Source organism: Pongo pygmaeus, chromosome 19 (genome assembly GCF_028885625.2).
Source record: "Pongo pygmaeus isolate AG05252 chromosome 19, NHGRI_mPonPyg2-v2.0_pri, whole genome shotgun sequence".
NCBI lineage: Eukaryota > Metazoa > Chordata > Mammalia > Primates > Hominidae > Pongo > Pongo pygmaeus.
The window spans coordinates 99,165,328-99,190,782 of NC_072392.2; the positions used below are offsets into that span (position 1 = coordinate 99,165,328).

The following is a 25,455-nucleotide window of genomic DNA, read 5'->3' on the forward strand; positions in this document are numbered from 1 at the left end:
ATATATCATACATAATATAATGTACATATAGTTATAAATACTTGCATTAAATAAATACATTATATAAACATGTATATTAAGATATAAAATAAATAGGTTGAGTGTATGTGGACCCAGCTCTGAACAGTGCTAAGAGGGGAATGTGTAGCAGCTGCTAGACGATGCATTGGAAAAGAGGGATGGTCTCCAACCGGAGATCCCGGCTTCCACCTGAAGAGGGCAGCGTGAGCGGAGTAAATCCAGAGCTGTTGGCCAAAGGAAATGATACAAATCAGACTGGAGACTAATCGAAAGAAAACAGTGAAATATCAAAATCTGTTGAACAAAACATATTTTTTAAAACAGATGAATAAAACTGTGAAACACCACCCTGACTGATAAGGAAACAAAGAAGACACAAATTCCAGCATCAGGAATGATAGAGGTGACATCATGAAAGATTCTAGGGATATTAAAAGGATGATAAGCAAATATCATGAGCAACTTGATGGGGGAACATTTGGTAACTTTAATTCCTCGAATGACACACACCACTCACTCAGGAAGACATCGTTAATCTGAATAGCACTATGCTTTTTTTTTAGAGACTAGGTCTCACCACATTGCCCAGGCTAGTTTCGAACTTCTGGGCTCCAGCGATGCTTCCACCTTGGCCCCCCAAAGTGCTGGGATTACAGCATGAGTCACTGTGCCTGTCACCACAAGTGGAATTTGTAGTGAAAACTTTTACTACAAAGAAAACTGCAGGTCCAGATGACTTCGCCGGTGAATTTTACTGAACATTAAGGAAGACATTTGAATGACATCTAAGCACCTTCCCATATCGTTCTATGAGGCCATCATTACCTGATACCAAAGGTTAGACACACATTACAAGAAAAGAAAACTACAGATCAGTATTCTCTTGAACACAGGTACAAAAATGCTAAATAGAATTTTTGCAAATTCAATGCTATATAAAAACAATAAAACATGATCTAGTGGGATTCATTTCAGGAATGTAAACCTGTTTAAGGATTGAAAAATCAGTGGATGCCTCTTCAGATTATTAAAGAATTATTTTTAAAGAGAGAAAAGTCCTTGTAATTTACCATATTAAAAAAAGATGAAAACCATATTACCATCTCAAGAGATGCAAGCAAAGTATTTTAACAAAATCTGAGATCCACTTCTGATTTAAAAAAAAAACTCCCTGCAGACTCCTAATCGAAGGGAACTTCGTCTACCTGACAAACAGCATCTCCACAAACTTACAGCCAACACCACACAGTGGTGAAAGACTGAATGCAAGATGAAGCCATCTGTTCTTGTCACATCCCTCGACATCGTACTGGAAGTTCTAGGTAGTACAGTGAGTCAAGGAAAAAAAGGCATTCAAGTTCAAAAGGAAGAGGTTTAACTGTATTTTCAAACAGCATGATTGTCTATGTGGAGAATCCAGTTTAATCTATTTTAAAGTGCTACTAGAAAAAGTTTAGTAAGTTTGCAGGTTATAAGATCAATATACAAAAATCAATTCATGTATATACATTAGCAATCAACAATTCGAAGTCGAAATTAAAATAGAGAACATTTACAATACCACTAAAAAAAAAAGAAATACTTAGGGATACATTCTGACAAAAGGTGGGCAAGATCTGTACACCAAAACTACAAACCATTGTGAAAAGAAATGAAGGAAGACCTAAATAAATGAAGAGATCGTCCATTATCTTGATTTCTGCTTCTGAGATCCACATGGAAATACAAAGGACCTACAGTAGGCAAAACAACTTTGAAAAAGAAAAACACAGTTGAAGGACTAATACTGCCTGATTCCAAGAGTGACTATAAATCCACAGTACTCAAGATCGGAAATAGCTTCAAAAGGACAAACAGATAATGGAACAGGAAGAAAGTCAGGAAACAGACCCATACATATAAACACACCTGCCCTGTGATGACATGGAGAAAATGAAAAGACACAGACTGGGAAAATATTGACAAATCGTTTTTCTGTTAAAAACTTGTGGCAAGAGTATAGAAAGAACTCTCAAAAATCAATATGAAAACAAACACAAGCAGACAAAGAAAAGCGGGCAAAAGATTTGAGCAGACACTTCACCAAAGAAGTACGAATGGCAAATCAGCACATGAAACAATGCTGAATATCATTAGTCACCAGAGAAATGCAAACTGCACCCACAGTCATATACCATTGCACACCAAGTAGATGCCTAAGAAGCCGATGCTATCAAGTGTCGGCAAGGCTGTGGAGGAGCTGGAACCCTCGTATGCTGCTGAGGGCAGTGCAGAGTGTGCACTACCATTTTGCAAAATTATTTCACAGTTTCTTGTAAAGATTAGCACACACTCAGCACACAATCCAGCCATTCCATTCCTAGGTATTCCCCAAGAGAAATGGAAGCATGTCCACACAAAGGCTTGTACATGAATGTTCCTAGCAGCTTTATTTATAATGGCCAAAAACTGGGACTAGCCTAAATGTACATTAACAAGCAGATGAATAAGCAAACTGCAATCTCACCATGCGATGAAATCCTACTCAACAATAAAAAGGCATGAACTGATCTCAAAATAATCACATTGAGTGAAAGAAGCCAGGTTAAAAAAGGGTACCTGCTGTATGGTTCCATTCATTTAAAACTCTAGAAAATGCAAACTGCAGTCACAGAAAGGAGATGAGCTGCTGCTTGGGGCATGTGAGGGTAGGGGCACGGGGGCAGAAGAAAACGTCTGAGGGGCCAGACCCCACCTAGATTGTGGTGGTAGCTTCACAGGTGTAGACGTACGTCCAAAACCTTCAAATTCTGTACTTCAAATTTATATGTTGCTTATACATCAATGAAGGTGCTAAAAAAAATTCTAATTGTGGGACAGTCTACAAAGAACTGTACTGTTCCCTTCTAGATTTTATTTAATTTTTTTATTTTTTATGAGATGGAGCCTCACTCTGTCGCCCAGGCTGGAGCACAGTGGGGCGATCTTGGTTCACTGCAACCTCCGCCTCCCGGGTTCAAGCGATTCTCCTGCCTCAGCCTCCCGAGTAGCTAGGACTACAGACGCCTGCCACCATGCCCGGCTAATTTTTATATTTTTAGTAGACAAGGTTTCCCATGTTGGCCAGGCTGGTCTCAATCTCCCGACCTCAAGTGATCTGCCCACCTCAGCCTCCAAAGTGCTGGGATTACAGGCGTGAGCCACTATACCCGCCCCCCCTTCTAGATTTTTAATTCAAGAAACACCCCCAAAAATGTGGTAAGATTTATTCTCAAGACTAATGATGTGTATCAGCTAAGTGCAGTTCCTGGTTGGATCCTGGATCAAAAACCAGAGGCTCACAGAGGACAGTTGTGAACAATCGGGAGGAATTTGACTGTGGACTGCATGTCAGGAGGGAGGACTGTGTCGCTGTCACGTGTCTGGAGTGTGATCATGGCTTTGTGCTCAGGGACGCAAATGTCCTTTTCTTTAGGAATATTTCTGGGCAAAGCGTCATGCTATCTGCAACTTTCACACAGTGCAGAAAAACGCAGGGGATGGGGGGGCAGAAAGCAAACATGGCAGAGTCTTTTTTGAAATTGTCCTTAGGGTCATGTGGTGGGACCAGAGCTCAAGAGCAGCAGAACTTCACAATGAGAAAGTCCAGGGGATGTGGCCACAGCTGTCCTCCGCTGGTCACACTTTGCAAGGATGGTGGTAGTGGTTGTTTTAATAAGTTCCTCAAGCCTGCTGTTAGCATTTGTCTACCTGCTAATTAGCAAGATTAAGGAGGGAGAGAGTTAATTAAGGACTCCCGTAGGCAAGGTTCCAGTTAATTGAGGGTTTTTCATAGATAAAATTAATACTCAGTCCAGACTGACCTTCTGAGTTATAGTTGATAAAGTTGTGGTTACTTTATCAACTATATATCTGAGTTATATATATATATATATATATATATATATATCTGAGTTATAGTTGATAAAGTTGTGGTACCACCAGGGAACTCCAAGGGCGTAATGCCAGTGGATCTGGAAAGACACTCTGTGACGGTATTCATGAAGTAAATCCAGATTTGGAGATTCAAAGAGGCTTCCCCCTGGGAACAGGCTGCTGTGGTCCCCGGAAGGAACCCGCGCTTTGAAGAAAAGGCAGATGAGAGAGTCATAGAATTTTGTTTCTGCAGCCCCCACGTCTGTGCCGGTTCTCCTTCCCGTGCTCAAATTCTCTACTGTTTTCTCTGCAAAGTCATTTCACCACAGTTCATGTATGCTGGCATTGATAGCCTCTCCTCTTCCTGCTTCTCCACTTTTCGCCACTCCCCCTTCCTCACACACGTACACGCAAAACTCAATTCAAAAAATGTGCAAGGTTAGCTTTCTCTGTCATCCAGCGATGACTCAGTCTCACCAAGGGGGCAAGAGAGTGCCATCTAGAGCACGTGACCCTGCTGGTCCCACAGCAGAAGGCAGTGCCCTGGCGGGTGCTAGTCTAGTTAGGACCTGAGCAAGCATTTTACCTCCTTTGCTGGGATTTTGTTTGCTTGTTCCTCTAGTTCCTATAGTTTCTATCTTAACAAATTTTATTTTTTAGAACAGTTTTAGATTTACAGAAAACTTGAAAAGGTAGTAGAGTTCTCATTGTACCCTACACCCAATTTTCCCTATTGACATATTCTATTAGTACAACATGTTTGTCACAACAATCAATGAACTTATGTTGATCTGTTATTAACTGCAGTTGATACTCTCATCAGATTTTCTTGCTAATGTCCTTTTTCTGTCCCAGGATCCCACATGACATTGAGTCCTCATGTCTTCTTGGGCTTCTCTTGGCCGTGACAGTTTCCCAGACTCTCCTTGTTTTTGATGACGTTGACAGCTTTCAGGGGTACTGGTCAGGGATTTTGTAGACTGGCCCTCTATTGTGATTTGCCCAATTTTTTTTTTGAGACGGAGTCTCACTCTGTCACCCAGTCTGGAGTGCAGTGGCGCGATCTTGGCTCACTGCAACCTCTGCCTCCTGTGTTCACACCATTCTCCTGCCTCAGCCTCCCAAGTAGCTGGGATTATAGGCGCCCGCCACCACGCCTGGCTAATTTTTTTTGTATTTTGTTTAGTAGAGATGCAGTTTCACCATGTTAGTCAAGATGGTCTCAATCTCATGACCGCGTGAGCCACGGCTCCCGGCCATGCCCGATGTTTTTGTCCTGATTAGATTGGGGTTTGGAGAGGAAGACCACAGAGGGGAGTGCCCTTCTGGTCCCGTCATAACGAGGGTGCGTGCTGTTGGAATGGCAGATCCCTGGTGGCGCTGGCCTGGGTCTCTGGCTGAGGTGGAACTGACCCGGCTGAGGTCAGGCTTCCCCCGGGTGAAGCCGCTGCTGCTACCCTTTCCCAAATGGGCTGCTCTTTGGAAGGAAGTCGCTTGGATGTGCTAGGATTTTGTTGCCTAAACTGCTTTATGTCTGTGGTTAAACTTATTCCTTCCTGCAGTTTCATTATCTTTTTAGGGTCTAAATATAGTTCTTTTAATTTCCTCTTGTTATTTATATAGGCTTACTTTATAAGGCTTAGTCTTGGAGTTGTTTTATTTTATTACGTTTTGTTTTGCATTTCTGGGATTTTTTAGTATTCCTTCTTTCAGTTTGCCCCTTCTTGAGCAACCTTCCTGCAATACCATCTTCCAGCTGACTGTCAGTGGACGAGGTGGAAACGGTTTTACCCTTTCTGCGGGGAGCTTTGCCAGTTAGGGACCCTTGAGCAGTACTCAGGAACGCGCCTGTGCCCACAGTTGGGTGAGTCCCAGGAACGGCAAAAATGTCACCTAGCGTTCCCCCTGCTCATCTAACATAGTTTAATTGCCTTGATGGTCCATGGAATTTCCAAACTAGAGGTTGTGATATGCAGAAAATCAACAAGATTGCATTGCTAGGGAGCACGTTTGTGAAGCTGGCGTCTTCCACAGAAGCTGTCATCAGCGAGGAGGGGCTGTTGAGGGGACACGTTTGTGAAGCCAGCATCTTCCACAGAAGCTGTCATCATTGAGGAGGTGCCGTTGAGGGGACTCCGGGTGATGCTTTCGTCATTTGGAAAGTAGCACTGCTGTGCAGGATGGCCTCTTTTTAGCCATCCTCCTAGTTCCGTGTGGAGCCCTCAGAATGGGTTTTACTCCGGGCAGATTCCAACACACCCTCATGCTATCCCAGGAGAACTGCGGACCAGGAAGGCAGAGGCCCCTTCCTCCCACCCCCATGGAAGCCGGACCACATGAGCTGGGCTACCTGTCCCGGCACTGGGTCGGTCCTGGGAGACCATCCACCCCAGAAGAGACCAGGCTAGGTGACATGCACATTGGTGACAGGCCAGGCTGCAGGGAACTGGGTCTGTCGGTGCCCCCTGGGAAGGTGGGAAGTGTTTGGCCGGAGGGAGACAGTTGTATCAGCTGCCTCTGGGTTGCCAAGAATGAAATGAACAAAAGAGAGAGGAAGCAGGAGGGGGCTGTCTGCCCAGCCATCTCAGTTCCAGGCTCTTTCGCCTGCACCCAGGCAGACTAGACCGAGTGCTGGCGGGGGTGACGGCTTGCCCTTTGCAAGATGGATGGGCACAATGGGGCCCTGGTGGGTGGAGGTGGCACGGCAGGCTGTGCCGAGGGCGACACAGAGGCTGTCTCTGTGTGGCAACTTCAGGACCCCATGATTGATGGTTAGGCTGCTTGGAACCTGATCAAATCTCAGCTCAGCCTGCTGGGTGTGAGCAAGGGAGAGGGGATGGGGAGTCTGGTCAGCTGAGAGCGAGCCCCCTCACCACTGAGGAGGCCCGGGGGGTACCCCCAGCCTGACTTCCCCCTGCTCGTGGCTGGCTCCTGTCCTGCATTCTTTCGCTACTGTATTTCCTCTTCTTAGTATTAGAATTTGGATGAGAAGGGCACCACAGTTTTGACCTGAGGTCAAGGCTGGGTTCGTTGCAGGTCCAGAAGGCTCCAGCTCAGACACCTACGCCAGCCAGAAATGCCCGGGGCTCTGTGTGGTTCCAAGGGCTCCTTTGCCAGCCCTGCCACTGGCAGCACTGGGCACAGGGAGCCCCTCCACTGCTCACTGCAGACAGAGCAGCTCTCAAGTGGGAAGCAGGTCCTGGGTGTGATTGCCATACGTGATCTGGAATTGTGATGTTTCTCCACAGCCCAAACGTGGGTTCATTTATTCATTCATCAAACATTTACTGAGCGACTAATAGGAACCAGGACGTGCTGCCTCGTGGGACTAATAAAGACTAATAATGCATGTTTTTGTCCTCACAGAGCTGAAATCTAGCCCAGAAGGTGGAAGGTGGAAATGGCTAACTCAAATGTAGCAGCTTGGGAAGTGCAGTCCAAGTCCCTGCAAAGGGTGGAGAGAGAAGCCTTTGCAGAGGCTGTTGCCCGGGGGCAGGGCCCCAGGCGGAGAGGACAAAGGCCCGGCAGGCAGAGGGAGCTCGCCACATTCCCAAAGCCACAAAAAAATGAGCTCGGTCTTTCGGCCACATTCCCGAAGCTGCAAAAAAGTGAGCTCGGTGTGCCCCAAAGTCTGAGGAGCTGAGGAGAAAGGGGAAGATGAGTTTCTTTGTTCAGAGATGTTTCTCAGTCACCACTGTCACACTGCTGGGTTACTGACACCAGACTGTGAAGAATCTCACTGTCAGTGCCACATGGGGGAGGGCATTGCTTACCATGACTCAGTGTGGCCTCAGGGACAGTGCGTCAGGCCCGGCAGGACAGCACTCGGTCTGTGCTGGGGAAGTTGTGCAGACGTGTGGAGATATAGACATGTGGACCCAAGTCAGCCCCGGGCTGAGCAGCGGGTACCCCGGAAGGGATGGGCAGTGGAATAAGGATTACACGTAGGGGCAGAGGACGTCTCAGTCTGTACCTGTCTATAGCATTTTAATGTTTGATCCTTGATACCTACAAATTTTAGGACAGGTTCGAAAAAGATTGAAAAAGATGGAAAGCATGCCAGTGATTTTGCTATGGACATCAGATACAGCATTCAGGGCCACCGTAGACGTGGGTATGTCTGGCCTGAGAATAACTAAAGGGTTTTTTTTTTTTTTTAGACAGTCTTGCTCTGTCACCAGGCTGGAGTACAGTGACATGATCTCGGCTCACTGCAACCTCCACCTCCTGGGTTGAAGCGATTTTCCTGCCTCAGCCTCCCAAGTAACTGGGACCACAGGCGCGCACCACCACGCCCAGCTAATTTTTGTGTTTCTAGTAGAGATAGGGTTTCACCGTGTTAGCCAGGATGGTCTCCATCTCTTAACCTCATGATCCGCCCGCCTCGGCCTCCCAAAGTGCTAGGATTAGAATTAACCATTTGCAGAAAATCAATATGTCTATGTTAATATATATATTTATGTTTAAATATCTTGCCTCATTTGGCAAGTGGGGAATGCACTGTGCCCAGGGGTGAAGGTCTGAGGCGGAAAGCTTGTCTTCCACTGCTCAGTGGATGTTCTGCTGAAGTTGTGAAGAGCAGTGAGCTCTTGTGACCAGTAAACAGAAATCCCTACTTTGGTATTATTTCCCCAGGCATTACCAGTTTTATTGGCACCCACCATTGTGAAAACTCTGCGCATATAAACATCTCAGCACAGCCCTCCATCTGCCTTCACATGACTTCCCCAGTAGCATCCTCATGTTATGGTAACACCACCGAAGGCTCACTCAGGAGCCATTTTCTTGTTGGAAACCTTCTTTCCTTCCCAGCACCCCTGCTCATAACAAGGGCTAAACTCTTCTACCCAGTGGACATGAAACATGGCCCCGTATCTCTGTGATTGTCTGTGTTCACATCAGAACGCGTGTGGTAGGGTGTTCGCCTGAAATCGCTCAGGGCTTGGCTCGTCATCCTGCCTCCTTAAGCCTTCTCCGTCAGGCATGGTGGTCTGTTAGCCTGGGCGTAATTCTTGTGTTCCTGCTTCTCCATAAAATAATCCTTAAAATCTTTGTTAAGGAGAATAAAGGGAGGGTCTCTTCCCATGGCATCTTTTGCCAGAATATTCAGAGGAAGAAAGCCCGCCCTGGCCTTACGGGTGCACCTTGTAGAAGGCAGGGCCTTGGCCAGGGTCTGCTCCTGGTCTCTGCCCCATTGTCGTATCTGCTTTTTGCAAACCACATCTTTAGTTGCTGCAACAACGAATACATGCTTGCATCTTCCCACTTTGTGTTTGCTCTTCTTCTCTTCCACACCTCCCTTTTCCCCATTTAAAAAAATATAAATTCCTGAAACCTGAGACACAGAAGAAACAAAATTGGCTTCAGTGTGTGGTGAGGGAAGGGGGCTTGCTCAGGACAAAAAATTTCATATTCATGCTCTTTCCTCTCCACCTGCTTTCTACTCTGGCCTTAACATGTCACCACCATAGCTTGATCGGGGAGAAAACAAGCACAGCAAGATGGAGCCTGTTGAGAGGGTGGCTTTGGCAGATTCGCGCTGCCGGCACTGTGCTGTTCATCTGAGCCCCGAGTCTCTGCTGGGTCTTGCCACCAAGCCCCTCAGCCCAGGATGTGTGTGTCACCTGCCGGGTCTTCCACCGAGCCCGTGCCACTCAGGGTGTGTGTGTCACCTGCCGGGTCTTCCACCGAGCCCGTGCCACGCAGGGTGTGTGTGTCACCTGCCAGGACTTCCCACCGAGCCCGTGCCACTCAGGGTGTGTGTGTCGCCTGCCGGGTCTTCCACCGAGCTCGTGCCACGCAGGGTGTGTGTGTTGCCTGCTGGGTCTTCCCACCGAGCCCGTGCTGCCCAGGATGTGTGTGTGTCGCCTGCTGGGTCTTCCCACCGAGCCCATGCCACGCAGGGTGTGTGTGTTGCCTGCTGGCTGCCGTTCTGCGCGTGTGTGGTTTCAAGTCTCGTTTCCTCTTCTGTTTAACGAGGCCCTTGGTCTAAGTGTGCTTGTAATTTGGACGAGTGAGCAGCAGCCGAGAGAGTCCACCCCAGTCCCCTTAGCCAGCGAAGTGGGAGCTCCCAGGTTCCTGCCTGCGGGGAGGGTGGGGGCGGTTTGAGTTAGTGAAAATCCGTGTATTAAACAGATATGTAAATGACCCCTGCCGAGCGCTGAAAATGAAGGTATGAAAAGGCATCATCACCCGTGGTTCCCCCCGGCACACTGACCATATCTAAACAGACATCTGGTGGTCTACACCACAGAGTTGCCGGACTCCGATACCAAGGGCACATCGGAGTTCTCCCACCCTGATTTGCGTGCCTCAAATTCAGAATTAGTAAGATTCGAGTCAGTGATGCTTCACTACACTCTCGTGAGACATGTTTGAGGAGCTTCACCGTGAATGTGTGGGCTTCAATTTGACTTGTGGAACCTCTGGTTAAAACAAAGGAAGGTGCCTTCATTCTTAGAACCCAGTGCTTTTTCTGCTGCCCTGGCCCTCTGGGCTGAGTCTTTACATGGACAGCGGTCGATGCGTCTCGGTTTATTTGTCAAAACCTTCAGCTAAAGCCAGTTGTTGCTTGAAAACTGCCTGCTTAATTGGCCTCCTCAGCAGCTTGCGATCTGAGGCTGGCGCCCGGCTCCCTGACCACCCGCTCCCTATCGTGCTCAGGTCTCATTCCAGCAGCCCAGCCCATAACCCGCCTCATCAGTGTATTGATGTGAGGCAGAAACACCTCATTATAAGAGCACCCCTGAGAAATGGCGGGGTTAGGGGCTTCTGGGCTACATAACCAGCAGATTCCCTCTGCAAAACCGCTCCTGCCTCAGTGGGAAAGGGCCAGCCGTGCAGGGCTGCACTGGAGAGCCGTTCTCTTCTTGATCCTCAGGCATCCAGTTCTTAAAATTCTGGCCCTCTGTCCTTGGATGGCCTTTGTCCTCTGGAGAGGAGCATGCTGGGAGCTGGCAGAACGCACGCCTCACTCTGTCGATGCAATGTCTGTCACTGATCCATTTCTAGGTATTGATCCTAGAAACCCATGCTCTGTGGGTCCCTCTCCAAGAAACACAGCATCCATGATTTGTACATTGCACTGCAGTTTCAGACTGCTTTCACATGTGTGGTTTCATCTCTGATTCCACGACCTGAGCACAGATTTTTTTTTTTTTTTTGAGACGTAGTCTTGCTCTGTCGCCCAGGCTGGAGTGCAGTGGTGCAATCTCAGCTCACTACAACTTCTGCCTCCCGGGTTCCGGCGATTCTTCTGCCTCAGCCTCCCGAGTAGCTGGGATTACAGGCGCGCACCACCACACCCTGCTAATTTTTGTACTTTTTAGTAGAGACAGGGTTTCACCATATTGGCCATGCTGGTCTCGAACTCCTGACCTCGTGACCTGCCTGCCTCAGCCTCCCAAAGTGCTGGGATTATAGGCATGAGCCACCGAGCCTGGCTGAGCACAGATTTTTAAAACTTTACCTGGGTCCCTGACTAGTAAGAGGGAGAAGCTGGACTTGAAACTTAGTTTTGTTTCAAATCTTGCCCCTTTTCCTCGGGTTTTGGGCAAAAACCTCCCAAAGTATTATCGTTACCCCTGAATATCCAAGGCATGATCATTTTATTCCCTTCCAGAACCAGCACTTGCAGAAGTGCCCCCAAGTTAGGCAGCCTGGTGTGGTCGGGCTTCCGGTAACACTGCCAGCCTCAGAGCCGTCCTGTTTCCTCCAGGACGCCCATAGGACCCTTGGAAGCCCCTTCCTCTAGGGGCCTATCCCCCGCCTTGCCCTCTGAAAGTGGTCTTCAGCACCACCCGATAAGCGGCGACTTCTCATCTTAGAAGCCTGGCTTGGGTGAGGTTCTGCATTTCGGCTGTGCACACCCTGGAGCAGCCCTGCTTGTGTCTCGTCATCAATGCCTCAGCTGCAGTGTGCCCCACTGTAACCCCTCCGGGATGAAAATGCAACCCACCTCTTCAGTGGGCAGCCCTCCACTTGGATCCTCGCATCCCTGGCATCATCTCCGTCCTCTGTCCTTGCTGACCCAGCTCCAACCCAGCCTGTCTGACCCGTAGCCCACCTGCCATGTCCTTCCCGGCTGCAGCTCCTGCTGGGCTCTGCAGCCCCTCCTGCCTAACGCCACCTGCCCCTGTCTGCCCTGCCCCCGCCTGCCCTGCTCCTGCTTGCCCTTCCCCTGCCCCTGCCCCCGCCTACCCTGCCCCCACCTGCCCTGCCCCTTTCTCCTCCCACTCCCACAACCCAGGCCTGGACCTGCCATTTCCTAGCAGCACAGTCTTTTCCCTCGATCCCACCCTTCCCCTTCTTCCCTCACTGCCCTGGACAGTTCTGTCTGGTCATCAGCATAGAGAGATCTCCAAAAAGTACAAGACCCTCCCTCCCCCCGCTTTCCAAGCACCCTGTGGTGCCTCTCGCTGCTCCTTCAGGAACTGTGAGCAGGGCACAAATACCTAGTGCTCAGCACCCAGTAGGCCCTCACAACTGTGCCGAGCCATGGCCGTGTGGCTGTGATTGTGCTGACAGCACACAGTAGGTCCTCACCACTGAGGCGAGCCATGGCCGCGTGGCTGTGATTGTGCTGACAGCACACAGTAGGTCGTCACCACTGAGGCGAGCCATGGCCGCGTGGCTGTGATTGTGCTGACAGCACGCAGTAGGTCCTCACCACTGAGGCGAGCCATGGCCGCGTGGCTGTGATTGTGCTGACAGCACACAGTAGGTCCTCACCACTGAGGCGAGCCATGGCCGCGTGGCTGTGAATGTGTAGACAGGCACAGAATGGCCTGAAGTGTGGGAAGGTCGCCTGCCTGACAGCAGCTTCAGCACCAGGAAACCTCCCACCTTGGGGCTGCCCCTGAGGGTCGGGCCAGTGGGAAGCGCCTGCTCAAGTGGGACTGTGCACACAAATCACTGGGAATTACTGCCTCACACACGATTGGTTTTCAGCATTTTGTAAGTCCAAGCAAACCCCCAAGAAAAGCTTGAGCGGGACGGGGTCTGCACCAACAGGCTGGTTCTGAGTGAGTGCTGGATGGATGTGCTCCAGTGTGGAGGGCAGAGGGAGGGAGCGGGACCCCTGGAGAGGAGCGGGGTGCAGGCAGGGGCTACAGGGCACTCCCCAGCAGGCGGCCGGACGTTGTGAAAGAAAATGTCTGGGAGCTGCTTTCCTCTGGGCGTTCGTGGGATCCCTCCCCTTCTTAGCCAAGGAAAGCACGTCTGCAGGCGCCAGCTGCAGCTGTTTTTCAAATGAAAACTGGGTTTGAAAGGAGGAAATAATTGAAGTATAAGAAGTCCCTGCCCTCATTCGTTCACGCACCACGAGAAGCTTGTGGCATCTGCGGGACGCTGCACTCACTGCCTCTCCTCTGTCTCTTTCTCTCCAGTCATGCCAGGCGGACCTCGTGAAGGACAACGGCCACAAGTACTTCCTGTCGGTCCTGGCGGACCCCTACATGCCAGTAAGGACGGGGCAGCATGCTCTCCACGGGCTTGGGACTCAGCACTCGCCTCTGCCCACACGCTGCACTGCGGTGGGGCCTTTTGATGGGGGCTACAGGAGAAAGGTCAAGGGTCACGGGAGGGGCCACGTCCACGGGGTCAGCAACTGCTTCATGTTAGACATGGCCCTTTGCTTACTACTATGAGTGCAGCTGTTGTTTCGTGTCTGTCTCTAAACAAGAGCTCAGTTAACCCAGACACATGGGTGGTTTTACTTTATTTTAGTCTCTTTTCACTGCCACTTCTTTGCAAAATAGTCAAATCCACTCTCCCTGCTGTCCACTGCATTAGACTAGTGAGCGCTCACACATCTATAATATGATAGTTCAGGTGCCTAGGAAGGTCTTGGAGCGCAACAAGATATTGAAGCACCTCATTTCAGGAAGGAAGGGAGAGACGAAAGGAAGGAAAGAAGGTTGTTTGAAAGTTTAAATTTTCAGTATATTTTATTGTATTAAATTGTTTGAAAATTAGTAATCCATGAACAGGGTGTATAGTTATTCTATAAATGTTTCATAATGTTTTAATTTCTAACTCCCAGCTTAGTAATGAGAACAAAATAGATATATCCTAAATAATTCTTTAACATAACTTAACATCGCCAGAATATTAAAATATATTAGCTAGTTTACACAGTGTTCGGTGGCTTTGGCTGTGTAAAGGAACTTTTGTATGTAATTTCACCCCCTAGTTGGTTTTCTAAGCTAAATGATTTTTTAAAACACAAAACAAACAGGACTATTTTCCAAAAGGTAAACAGTATATGCACTTTGTGTTGTATTGAAACATCACAGGCAGTTAAAGTTGATACTTCGTATCAGTTTTGGAAACCATCACTTCCCATTCTTAAGAGTAAGGAAGAAAGCAAATCCCGCATGAAGAAGTGAGGAAGAATGCTCACTGGCGACTTGGGCGCGAGGGTGAGCTAAGCTCACATGAACGGCCCCACCTCAGCCACGAGCCTGCGGAAGTTTTGAGGACACAGCCAGGTTTGAAAGAGTGAAAAGGAGGCTGGGTACGGTGGCTCACACCTGTAATCCCAGTGCTTTAGGAGGCCAAGGCTGGTGGACTGCTTGAGCTCGGGAGTTCGAGACCAGCCTGGGCAACATGGTGAAACCCCGTTTCTACCAAAAATACAAAAAAATTCGTCAGGCGTTGTGGCACATGCCTGTGGTGTCAGCTACTCAGGAGGCGGCAGTGGGAGGATCGCCTGAGCCCGGGGAAGTCGAGGCTGCAATGAGCATTGATTGTACAACTGCACTCCAGCCTGAGCAACAGAGTGAGACCCCATCTCCACTAAATAAATAAATAATATAAATATTCTTAAATGACTGACTAGAAAGAATTTGCTATGATTCTGTCAAACCATCAACCATTGTTTTTTCTTCAGTGCTTTGTGCCTGTTATGAGAAAACATTCAGTGCTTCCTACTCATCCTCAGAAACGATTAATTTTTCTAAACTCAAAAGCAGATCTGAAAAAACAAATTGAAGCTGTAAAAAAGAAAAGACATGCACTGTTATTGAAAACTCCGGAGATGAATTAAATCACAGAACAGACAGCCAAGAAAAGGGTTCGTGAAGGAGCCACCTGGAGTGCTGTCCGTGAAGCTGAGCGAGAAGATATGAAAGCCGGGCTAAGAGCCGGGCTGGGAACGCTCACCATGTAGCCAGCATGGTTCAGAATGAGAGAGGAGAATAAGTAGAGAAGCAGTTTTTGATTAGATAGTGGCTGCGAATTTTGCAGATTTGAAGAAAGGAGAGTTCTGATTTTAAAAGCAGGATGAATCCTGAGAAGGTTAAAGAGAAACAAATTCATACATAGACACATCATAATGAAAACAGCAGATATCAAAGGCATAAAGACAAACCTTAAAAGTCCCCAGAACAAACGTTATTAGCAAAGGAGGAGACAGCGCCGGCCCCAACAGCAGACCTCTCATCAGCAGCGGCTCTCGGCCAGGGACAGGGGAGCCCTCGGTGTGTGAGGAAAGCGACCATGGTCGGGTCACCCACACCCAGCTCAGTCACCACTCAGGAACAGGTGTGCGGTAAGCAGCGTTCAGACACCAACAGTTTACTCCTTGCGAACCCCACAGACGATGGCTAGAAATACCACATGTCAGCGAGGAGGAAACGGAACCAGGAGGGAAAAACAAGATGCAGGACACAGCAAAAAGCCAAGAAGTTGGCACACGTGTTGGCACATCTATAGCTTTGTAAAAATGAAGAATACTTATGGCGAATTGGAGGGTGAAACAAGAGGAGGACGCAGGTACGCTGGGAGCCCTGCAATAATCCAAGAGGCGTGTAGGACACACTAGACCACGCGATGTGTGCGTAAAAAACTAAGACACCACTAAAAAGTTACAGATAGACTCAGGTTTCCAGGTCAGCAGAGGCACAGAGGAAAGGAGAGAATGAAGATGAGTCACAATAGAGCAGAAAGGAGAAACCAGTGAAACAGAGCGCTGCCTCCATGCCTTTTGCTGCCAAAGCCCGATTGCAGGACCATGTGCTCAGAGTGCTGGGCAGGCTGGGGAGGTGAGGTCCGGGTGCTTCATACCGACAGCCATGGCTGGCCTGTGACAGAGGAGGCAGCCACCAGGTCTGTGCCCGTCCTGCAGTGTTAGGCCTTCCAAGGAGCACTCTGTTCACTCTGGGAGGCGAGCCTGGAGCTCTGAGGCCTTTGAAAACGGCTGTTCTTTCTTGTAGAGTCCACTTAAAATCCAGGAGTAAAGCTGGCTCTCGTTACTTTAATTATACACCACGCATATCATGAAGATTCTGAAAGGATCACGCTGTTGTACTTTGGGAATGAGAGTTTCCACTGAGGGGAGACAACCGAGACTGGTTTTTATTTTCCAGGCTGAACACAGGACCATGACGGCTTTCATTCTCGCCGTGATCGTCAACAGCTATAACACGGGGCAGGTGAGCACCCAAGCCGCCCCCAGCCCCCAGAGCTCACCCTTGGCATTGCAGAGGAGCTGGGCCCACTGTGAAACGTGGTGCCACATGGGGGACAGGGGGTGTCCAGCAGAGGCTCTGACCCTTCATCTAACCAGCCATTTGCAGGGTGAATATGAATCAGAGGAATTTAAAATGGGGAAAATTGAGCAAATCAAGGCTTCCCAAGAACGGGTGGCTGCCGTCGTCCCACGCAGGCACCCACCACGTGCCCGCCATTGGCAGACAGAGGCAAACCTGTCTGTGGTCCCGCCTCTGCAGGAAGCCTGCCTTCAGGGAAACCTCATTGCCATCTGTCTGGAGCAGCTCAACGACCCGCACCCCTTGCTGCGCCAGTGGGTGGCCATCTGCCTTGGCAGGATCTGGCAGAACTTCGACTCGGCGAGGTGGTGCGGCGTGAGGGACAGCGCTCATGAGAAGCTCTACAGCCTCCTCTCCGACCCCATTCCCGAGGTGAGTCAGGCAGGGGCTCAGAGCCCAGTCCTCCTGGCTGCCGACTGCCGGGGTAAGGCAGAGGTCTGCTCGTGTGCGGGTGTGGCCAGCCACATGTCCAGGAACTTCAGGGGCTGCACACTAAGAGTAGGACAGTGGGACCTTGGTGAGAAGAGAGCCACGCCACTGGGGATTTTGCACCCAGGCCCAGAGTGCGCTCCCAGGGACAGTGGCACAGCTGCAAGTGGGGGTCCCGGAGGGCACCTCAGAGGCAGGGGTCACGCGCTCGCTGTCCGGGTGCCGCTCTGCGTCCTCACTGTGGCCTGCAAGGCAGGGACCGCTAGATCTCCACTGTATGGGCAAGGAGACAGGCCAGTGGCTTGTGCCTGGTGCAGCTGGGAAAGGTGCAGGGCACTGCCCACAGAATGGCTGCGGGCTGGAACTCTGGGAGTTTCATGCACCGTTGCCTTCACTCTTCCCACCGACCTGTGCAGGGTACAGGGTGTTGCTCATTTTTAGAGCTGGGGAAGCAGACTCAGGGACAGTGACTTCTCCCCAGGACCACATGGTGTCAGAGGCAAGGGCTAAGCCAGGGTCTCCGGACCCCAGGGCCAGCACAGTGTCGCTTCCCTGGCTGAGCCCTGTGTGCTCAGTGCACACCAGGGCCCCCACGCCCCTCTGCCACCAGGAGTGCCTGCGCCCTCCCTTCTTTCCACCCTCCTACGCTCTGTGGCCCATCCCAGCCCCCTCCTCTAACTCCTGCCTCGTTCATCAGCACATTCCCTGGCGCCTGGTTTGGTCTTTCAGTTCCCGGGGCAATGCAGCTCCCGCCTCTGCAGCCTGAGCTGCCCCTGGAGCTGGGCGGCTGCCCCTGCTGCTCCCCACCTCCTTCCCCATTGCCACTCTGGTGTGCGAGGAGAGCCTTGGGGCTGGGGAGCTGTTCAGCAAGCGCCTGTGGGGTTGGATTCACCTGCACACAGCCCTGGCAGAAAGGCAGGCTGCAGCATGGCCTGGCGTGGGACATGCCTGTGACCCCCCGCTGCCTTGCAGGTCCGCTGCGCAGCGGTCTTCGCCCTTGGCACCTTCGTGGGCAACTCTGCAGAGAGGACGGACCACTCCACCACCATCGACCACAACGTGGCCATGATGCTGGCCCAGCTGGTCAGCGACGGGAGCCCCATGGTCCGGAAGGTGCGTGAACCCCCAGCCCGGCAGCGGCAGGGCACCCAGGCTGGACCCCGCAACACCTGGGGCCAAGCCCGCGTGGCCCTGACCGCAGCAGGGAGCACTCGGTTTCCACTGCATATCATTGCAAGAGCAGATCTTTACATGTTTCATTCTCTCCAACATGCGTTTCTTTACCAGACACCCGTGTGTTTGCTTCATTTAAAGGCATTTAGCAGGCTGCGTCTCCCGGCAGCTTGTATAGTAGTCTCCTTCCTGCCTGAGAGCAACACACACAGGCACCACTGCGATTCCAAAGAGACGCACCCACCCACAGACGGCGGGAAGGTTTGTGTACTGGGTCCCCCCCAACACCCCATGTATGTCAGCGACTGAACAAAACAGTTTTATGTTTTGTTTTGTTTTGTTTTGTTTTTGTTTTTTTGAGATGGAATCTCGCTCTGTTGCCCAGGCTGGAGTGCAGTGGTGCCATCTCGGCTCACTGCAAGCTCCGCCTCCCGGGTTCATGCCATCTCCTCCTCAGCCTCCCGAGTAGCTGGGACTACAGGCGCCCACCACCACGCCCGGCTAATTTTTTGTATTTTTAGTAGAGACGGGGTTTCACTGTGTTAGCCAGGTTGGTCTCGATCTCCTGACCTCGTGATCCACCCACCTCAGTCTCCCAAAGTGCTGGAATTACAGGCATGAGCCACCGCACCCGGCCAAAATAGTTTTATAAACTTGAAAACTTACTTACCTGTTTAGATATAGAAATTTCACAGATGATTGTCCAAGGTTTCACACCCTCAGATTCCCCACCCACCCCAGCGCAAAAGGGACATTTAGGAAGACACTGGTTTCCCGTTCTCCTTTGTTGGTGAGGTCGAAGGCTGCTCTTGCAGAGAACTCATCTGACAGCTGGAGCACGGAGCTGCTCTATGGGCAGGGAGTGTGTCTCCCCGTCGGATGGCATTGGCTACCCTCGTGCGTTCCTGCGCTGGCTGTGTGTGGCTCCCTCTTGGAGATGGACTTTATCAGGAGACAGGCCGTGGTCCGGGGGCCTGGGGGTTGTTTGTCTGGAGAGCAGCTGCCGCTGCTTTACTTGGGAGGGACGTGACCTGGACGGGTTTCCCTCAGCCAGACGAAGTGTGGAAAGTGACGTTCTATCGTGTGTTCCCTTCTAGAATTAGCCCAAGTCATGAGTATGCTACATTTTCCAACGAAATCTTGAAAATAGGAAGCGAGATTCCGGGATGCCTTTTCTGTTGGTTCTGACTTTGTTATCTTCACGTTCTCCTCGTGGCCGGGTTTCTGAACCTGGCTTCTTTCGGCCCCTGCCAAATTCTTTTTCCCACATCAACTCACCTTTAGTGGACATCACTGATCAAAGCAGCAAATCAGCGGTTTGTCTGTTAAAATTCTTTTTAAAGGAAGGAAAGCTTTGTTTATTCTTTACAAAAACAATATGAAAATAGAGAGGCCCCAAGGGCCATCCCGTGGCCGGGTTGTGGTCCCGTGGTGTGGTCCTGGCTGCTGGGGCACTGAGATGAAGCTCACCCTCCACCGAGAACGGTTCGGCATTCACTCCCTGCACAGCTGCCTGCTGAACCTGCATCCTGGAGACATGACCTGCGAGGACACCATGGGGTTCAGAGGAGGTGCTGCCAACCAGGATGCAGCTGTCTCCGGGATGCTGTGCAGGGCGTGTAGAGGGGGATGACAGCCCCTGCCCTCCGGGAGCACACAGTCTAATCAAAGAGGCAGATACAGATAGGATCGTTACACCAGAGCCTTGTGGAGAAGTGCTGCCTGGAGTGCTGTGGAGCTCCTGAGAGCTGTGCCTGTGCCTGCATCAGAGCAGGAAGGGTGTCAGCAGAGGCTTTTGTGGAGGGGCAGCTCTTACCTGGTTATGGAGGGTGAGTCGTACGTCACTCGGGAGGGTCTGGATAAGTGGGAGGAGCATGTGTGGAGGCCTAAGCATGGGGAAGATGGAGGGGCTCAGGGCCACCCTTCTTCTGAGTGGCCAGAGTCTCAGGCGTGGGGAAGATGGAGGGGCTCAGGGCCACCTTCCTTCCATGTGGCCGGACCATTGAGCAGGCAGGAGGGGCAATGGGGTGAGGCTGAAGGCAGGAGCTGTGAGTGCCAGGCTCTAGCTGTGCCTTCAATAAGTGCTCTATTCTTACAAATCTAACAGGATTCACTCTTGCAGCAAGTATTTCCTGGTGTCTGCCCTGCTCTGGGTACCGGGTCAAGCACTTGAGATGCTTCCCAGCTTCAGGGGGTTTGCGTTCTAGCAGGAGAAGCAGCCAACAGAGCTGATAACCTCAGCTGGCAGGGTGATGTCTGGAGGGAGGAAGGCTAGCGAGGAGTCAGAGAAAGACACCGTCACTCACCTATGACCAAGCAGGCTGCACTGGCGCACAGACTCCGGGGGTGTGCTGACTCTGGGGGGTGCACTGACTCTGGGGGGGGGTGCCAACTCGGGGTGTGCGCAGACTCCAGGGGTGCGCTGGCTCTGAGGGGGTGTGCTGACTCTGGGGGTTGCCAGCTCGGGGGGGTGCGCTGGCTCTGAGGGGGTGTGCTGACTCTGGGGGGGTGCCAGCTCGGGGTGAGTATACCGACTCCGGGGGTGTGCTGACTCTTGGGGGGGGGTGCTGACTCCAGGGGTGCGCCTCCGTCCTCGTCATAGAGTCCTGCCGCATCACAGCTGGTTTTCTCTCCTGTTTACCAACCGCCATGGGCGGGCACGGTGTTCTGCAGGGGACTTGGGCACAAGTGCAAGCACCAAGGAGCCTGGCGGCGTGGAGCCGGCCCCCTTCTCGCAGCCTCTTCTCAGGGCCCATCCTGAGCCTGTCCTGAGCCTGCTGTGGGGCTGGGGTCGGGGAGTAGTCCTGGCTGAGCAGCTCCTGGCACCCTCCGGGGTGGGAGAGAGGAGGGTGTTACTGCTGCTTTTCCATGAAAGCAACGTGTACTGGTTACCAAAAAGGTTACATCCATCCTACTTTTTAATAATAAAAGTGTCCTCTCCTGTGTGGGGTGATAACGATGGCCAAGTAGGTTTTGTTTGTTGACTTGTTTAATGAGCTTACTTGACAAAATTTAAAAGTCAGCAAATTCAGCTTAGCCCCCAAATTATTTTGAACTTCAACCTGTCTTTGAAGTACAAAACCTGCAGTCAGCAGCCACCTGTCCCTCATCAAGAAGGGCCAGGCCAGGGGTGCGGGGCTAGAACCCCCAGTGTCACCCCAGCCTGTGCCGGGGCTGAGCTGGGCAGGAGCTGCACACAGGGACGGGCTCAGCAGAGCTTGGATCAGGGCTTACTCCCTCCCTGTTATGGCCTCGGGAGGAAATAGGGACTGTTCAGATACTATTTTATTTTATTTGTTTTATTTTATTTTGAAACAGAGTCTGTCACCCAGATTGGAATACAGTGGCACAATCTCGGCTCACTGCAACCTCTGCCTCCCGGGCTCAAGTGATCCTCCCACCTCAGCCTCCTGAGTAGCTGGGACCACAGGCGCTTGCCACCATGCTGGGCTAATTTTTGTATTTTTTGTAGAGATGGGGTCTCGCTGAGTTGTCCAGGCTGGCGTCAAATTCCTGGGCTCAAGTGATCCACTCTGTAATCCCAGGCCTTGGCCTCCCAAGATGCTTCCCAGGACGCTGCTCCGGCCTGCCGTGGTCACAGGAGCTGAGTTTTATGATGCCTGAGTACGGGTCACAAGACAAATATTAGCCGGTGCTGTGTTGTTGGAGTGGAGTGGGTGGCCCTCAGGGCAGGTGGGCAAGGGGTGGAGGCGAGGTGGGCCAGTAGCCCATGATCAGTGCAGCGTGTCAACACCGGGAAGTGTGTGGGCCCCCAGCGGGGCAGGACATGTGCCCAAGAAAGATGTCCTTGAGTCCTGGCACCAGTTCACAGTTAGAAACTAACCATGTGCTACAGACAACACCCCTGCAGGGAGGGCTGCACCCACCCAGAACACACTAGTCAGGCACCTGCCACATGCCGGGCCGGCTGGGGCCTCAGTGACCCCGCAGGGCACTAACCCTGGCTCTTCTCTCAAGAAAGTGCCCCTGGAACTGGGGGAGGGGGTGGGTGTGAGAGTGGTGGGCCGGGTGGCAGCTGAGCAGAGCCAGTATGGATGGGGCTGGGGGCACAGGGAGGCCTTGCCACAGGGAGAGGCCCAGTGCAGGGGCCATGCCCATCAGAGGGCGTGGGCACAAGAGGCCAGGAGGGCAGTGGAGCAGGTGGCCCAGCCAGGCACAAGCCTTGTCGTTCGTGATCAGAGGCCTGGAGGGGTTTGGGGGCAGGACCTCGCCTTCGGCTGCCCAGGTGAGAGGGGCCACTCGCCCAGCTGCAGGGACAGTGCAGGAGGGAAGAGGCGCCTGCTCTTTGGATGCAGAGCTCACAGCATTTGCTCACAGGTGGAGAGCGTACGAGAAAAGAAGAGGACAGGGAATCCTGGGGGTTTGGGTCTGAGCAACAGAAGAGCAGACTTGCCCCTCGCTGAAGGGGCCAGCCACGAAGGAGCAGGTTCTAGGAGCACGCATGGACTCTGAAGGTGGGGAGCCAACAGGAAGGGCTGAGCTGACAGGTAAAAGTATGAGTCCAGGCGAAGCTGCCTCCCTTTCGAGGGAGGCTGCTCAGCCCCAGCCAGGGAGCAGGAGGACAGACAATGGCTTTGACAAGCGACCGGTCAGAGGACCTGGGAAACCTGGCCAGTGTGGAGCCCGTGGCCACTAATGTGGCCTCCCCGTCTGTGTGCTGCTGGGGAGCCCCCAGGGGGAAGGGGTCACATGCCAACACCAGCTGAGATCATCTTGCAAAAGCTGAGAGAGAGGGGAGCTCCCACACCCCTGGCTGAGCACCTCTGCCAGACCCTCTGATGGGTTCTGCATGAATATCCCAAAGAAGGCCGGTGCGTGTGTGTCTTGCTGTCAGAGCCCAGCTCCATTTAGGAAGGGCAAGAAGGGTCCGACGCAAGGGAGAGCTCTTTGCTGTGTGCCAGGCAGCAGCCTCCAGAGCGAGGCCCACCATCTCCAGTAGGATGTGCGGCCTCCGAGGGAGGCCCCCATGTGCAGCAGGATGTGTGTTCGGGAGGGAGGGATGTGCGGCCTCCAAGGGAGGCCCCGTACGCAGCAGGATGTGTGTTCGAGAGTGAGGGATGTGCGGCCCCCGAGGGAGGCCCCGTGCGCAGCAGGATGTGTGTTCGGGAGTGAGTGCTGTCTGGACATTCCCCTTGAATAACGGACGTGGCCCCTGTTGGCCTCCCCTGAATTGAAGGGCCCACCACCTTGGTGCACGTTAATCCATGCCAGCTCCCAGCTCTGGCTTTTCTCACCTGATGTCAGAAGGAAAGGGAAAAAAATCGGTGCTTTCTGAAGACAGGTGCAGCCTTGATCTTCCCTGGAAGGGGCCCAGTGGGTGTTCGCTTTGTCGGAGGCCCCGGTTCGGCAGTGCCTCACTCCTCTTGCACAGGGAAGGCAGCGGGGGTTCTGTGGTTTGCCCGGGGAGCCTGGGACAGTGACTTAGGCAGTTGGAGACGAGCGCCAGAACCGGGGCGTGGGCCGTGGCCGTGAAGACGCACACTGGGCCATGGATCTTGGTGCCCAGCAGAGTGGGAGGGGCGGGTGGAGGGTGATGCCAGGGCTCCATTCTGAGCAGTGAGAGACTTGCAGTTCCATCGGCGCAAATCAAGAGGGCGCTGCAGGCTGAAGGGAAAGTAGACGGTGCCCGCAGTTCACAGGGCAGGGAGAGTTTGGGGTGCAGGTGAAGAGCTGGCAGCTGGACAGCCAGCCTGAACCTAGGAGAGTGAGGGGCCAGCATCAGGGAAACCACAAAGCATGACAGGAGGAAGCCCGGGGCGTGTAAGGCTGGGGTGGGAAAGTGCGTGTACAGAGAGTGCGTAGACGGAGAGTGGGGCGGCCACAAGAAGACCCTGGTGCCTGGTGGGCGCCCATCCAGAGCCTGCTCATCCAGCCGCTGGGGAGACGGGGGCATTACACGACTAGCAAGGGGTCCTCTCACAGCGCTTGGCTTTCTGCTAAGAATCCGTATTTTTTCTTTTCAGAAAAAAAAAGGCAGAAAAAGTTGTCGTAGGGAAAAAAACGTTCTTTCCGCTTTTTAAACCCACATCCCCCTTCTGTTCCCCAGTGACTTCTAGGATCTCCACCTGTTCCTGTCACAGCACTGAACTGTCCTAAGAGAGGCAAATTGTGTCTGTTTCCTTGGACCAAGGCATTTGGGCCTAAAGATGATGTTTTAGTTCCACAACTTTTCCCATTCCCTCTTAGGGACTAGAAACGTCTACCAATGAAAGTTTCACGTGTGTTGAAAAGAGCAGGCTTTGGCTTGTCCGCTGCGCTCGGCCCTGGGGTGCTCAGATTCAGAAAGGCCGCCAGCCATTGGGTGTGATCTAGAGAGGTGTTTTCAGCCAGGGTCCCAGTGGTGACCGTAAGCAAGAGGCTGTGAGGCCTCCTACCTTTCCCTCTCTGGAGTCCTGTGACTCACCGTGTCCTTACGAGACCCCCGATGTGTCGTGCACATGTAGTGGTGGTGAGGATTCTGGCAGGCATTCTGGGCTTCCCCCGTGAGCCGGTGGCCTGCCGTCTCCCAGCACTCTGCTATTCCAAGGCTTCTGCTCTGACGGTTCGAAAAGGGATGGTCCCTGTTTCTGATGCCAATTGCACGGTTTTGTCTTAACCTTTCTTTTTTCTGTTGGTGACTCAAGTCTCACTGCTGCTCCACGATCATTTTCCAGCCCCAGTGAGTGTTATTGTCCCTTCTCCCTCTCGGCAGGAGCTGGTGGTGGCTCTGAGTCATCTCGTGGTTCAGTATGAAAGCAATTTCTGCACCGTGGCCCTGCAGTTCATAGAAGAGGAAAAGAACTACGCCTTGCCTTCTCCAGCGACCACAGGTACGGCGTCTTCTCCTGTGAACCCGCGGAGCCCCTCTCCTGGCGGTTCTAGTGCAGGCCGCGGCCCAGTCTCAGAACTGCTGGCCGCTTGCTCTCGGAGTCTAAGCGCAGGTTTCTCAGATACCTGCCGCGAGGGGTTCCTGTTTTTCTCATCTTTTTAGGCACCTGCCAGATTTAAAAGGGCAGGAAAGAGGGCCACACTGACCCTCTTACATTTTTCCTTTCTTTTTACCCTTTTTGGAAATTAAACTCACAGAGACCTTGAAGTATGACAAAACTTCTGCAGTAGGAGCTTGCAGAAAAGCGCAGGGGCTGTCTTCCTGCGATGAGTAATTTCATCACACTGCCGTTGGCTCCATGGCTCGGTGAGTCATGTCAGGAGTGCTTTCTCACACGTGTCGTTTTGACTGGAGAGTACAGTTCCTATCTCATTGCTGCCGGCAGCCCCTCCCGCTTCCACACAGCCGTCTCTGCCGTGCAGGGGCTTGTCATCAGCAGTGAAGCCTCACTGCTTCTAGGAAGCCCAGGAAGGGAGAAGGGTGAGCCAGACTGAGTGT

The 25,455-nt window shown here is 52.0% G+C and overlaps 2 protein-coding genes across 4 annotated transcripts in view; one reads left to right on the forward strand and one right to left on the reverse strand.

Annotated features, from left to right (window-relative positions):
* RPTOR (regulatory associated protein of MTOR complex 1) overlaps positions 1 to 25,455 on the forward strand; it is a 420,173-nt gene that overhangs the window by 319,755 nt on the left and 74,963 nt on the right. For all 3 annotated transcript variants that reach the window (XM_054458563.2, XM_054458564.2, XM_054458567.2), the window contains 5 exons: positions 13,302 to 13,376; positions 16,284 to 16,349; positions 16,647 to 16,838; positions 17,868 to 18,008; positions 24,781 to 24,898. In XM_054458563.2, coding sequence (XP_054314538.1) covers positions 13,302 to 13,376; positions 16,284 to 16,349; positions 16,647 to 16,838; positions 17,868 to 18,008; positions 24,781 to 24,898 — 592 coding nt within the window. The remainder of the gene's footprint in view (positions 1 to 13,301; positions 13,377 to 16,283; positions 16,350 to 16,646; positions 16,839 to 17,867; positions 18,009 to 24,780; positions 24,899 to 25,455) is intronic.
* Positions 21,380 to 25,229, reverse strand: LOC134738726 (uncharacterized). Its single transcript, XM_063656319.1, has 2 exons — positions 23,324 to 25,229; positions 21,380 to 21,688 (listed from the first exon to the last, which is right to left on the reverse strand). The coding sequence occupies exons 1-2, from the start codon at positions 23,980 to 23,982 to the stop codon at positions 21,664 to 21,666; spliced, it is 684 nt and encodes a 227-aa protein (XP_063512389.1). The 5' UTR covers positions 23,983 to 25,229; the 3' UTR covers positions 21,380 to 21,663.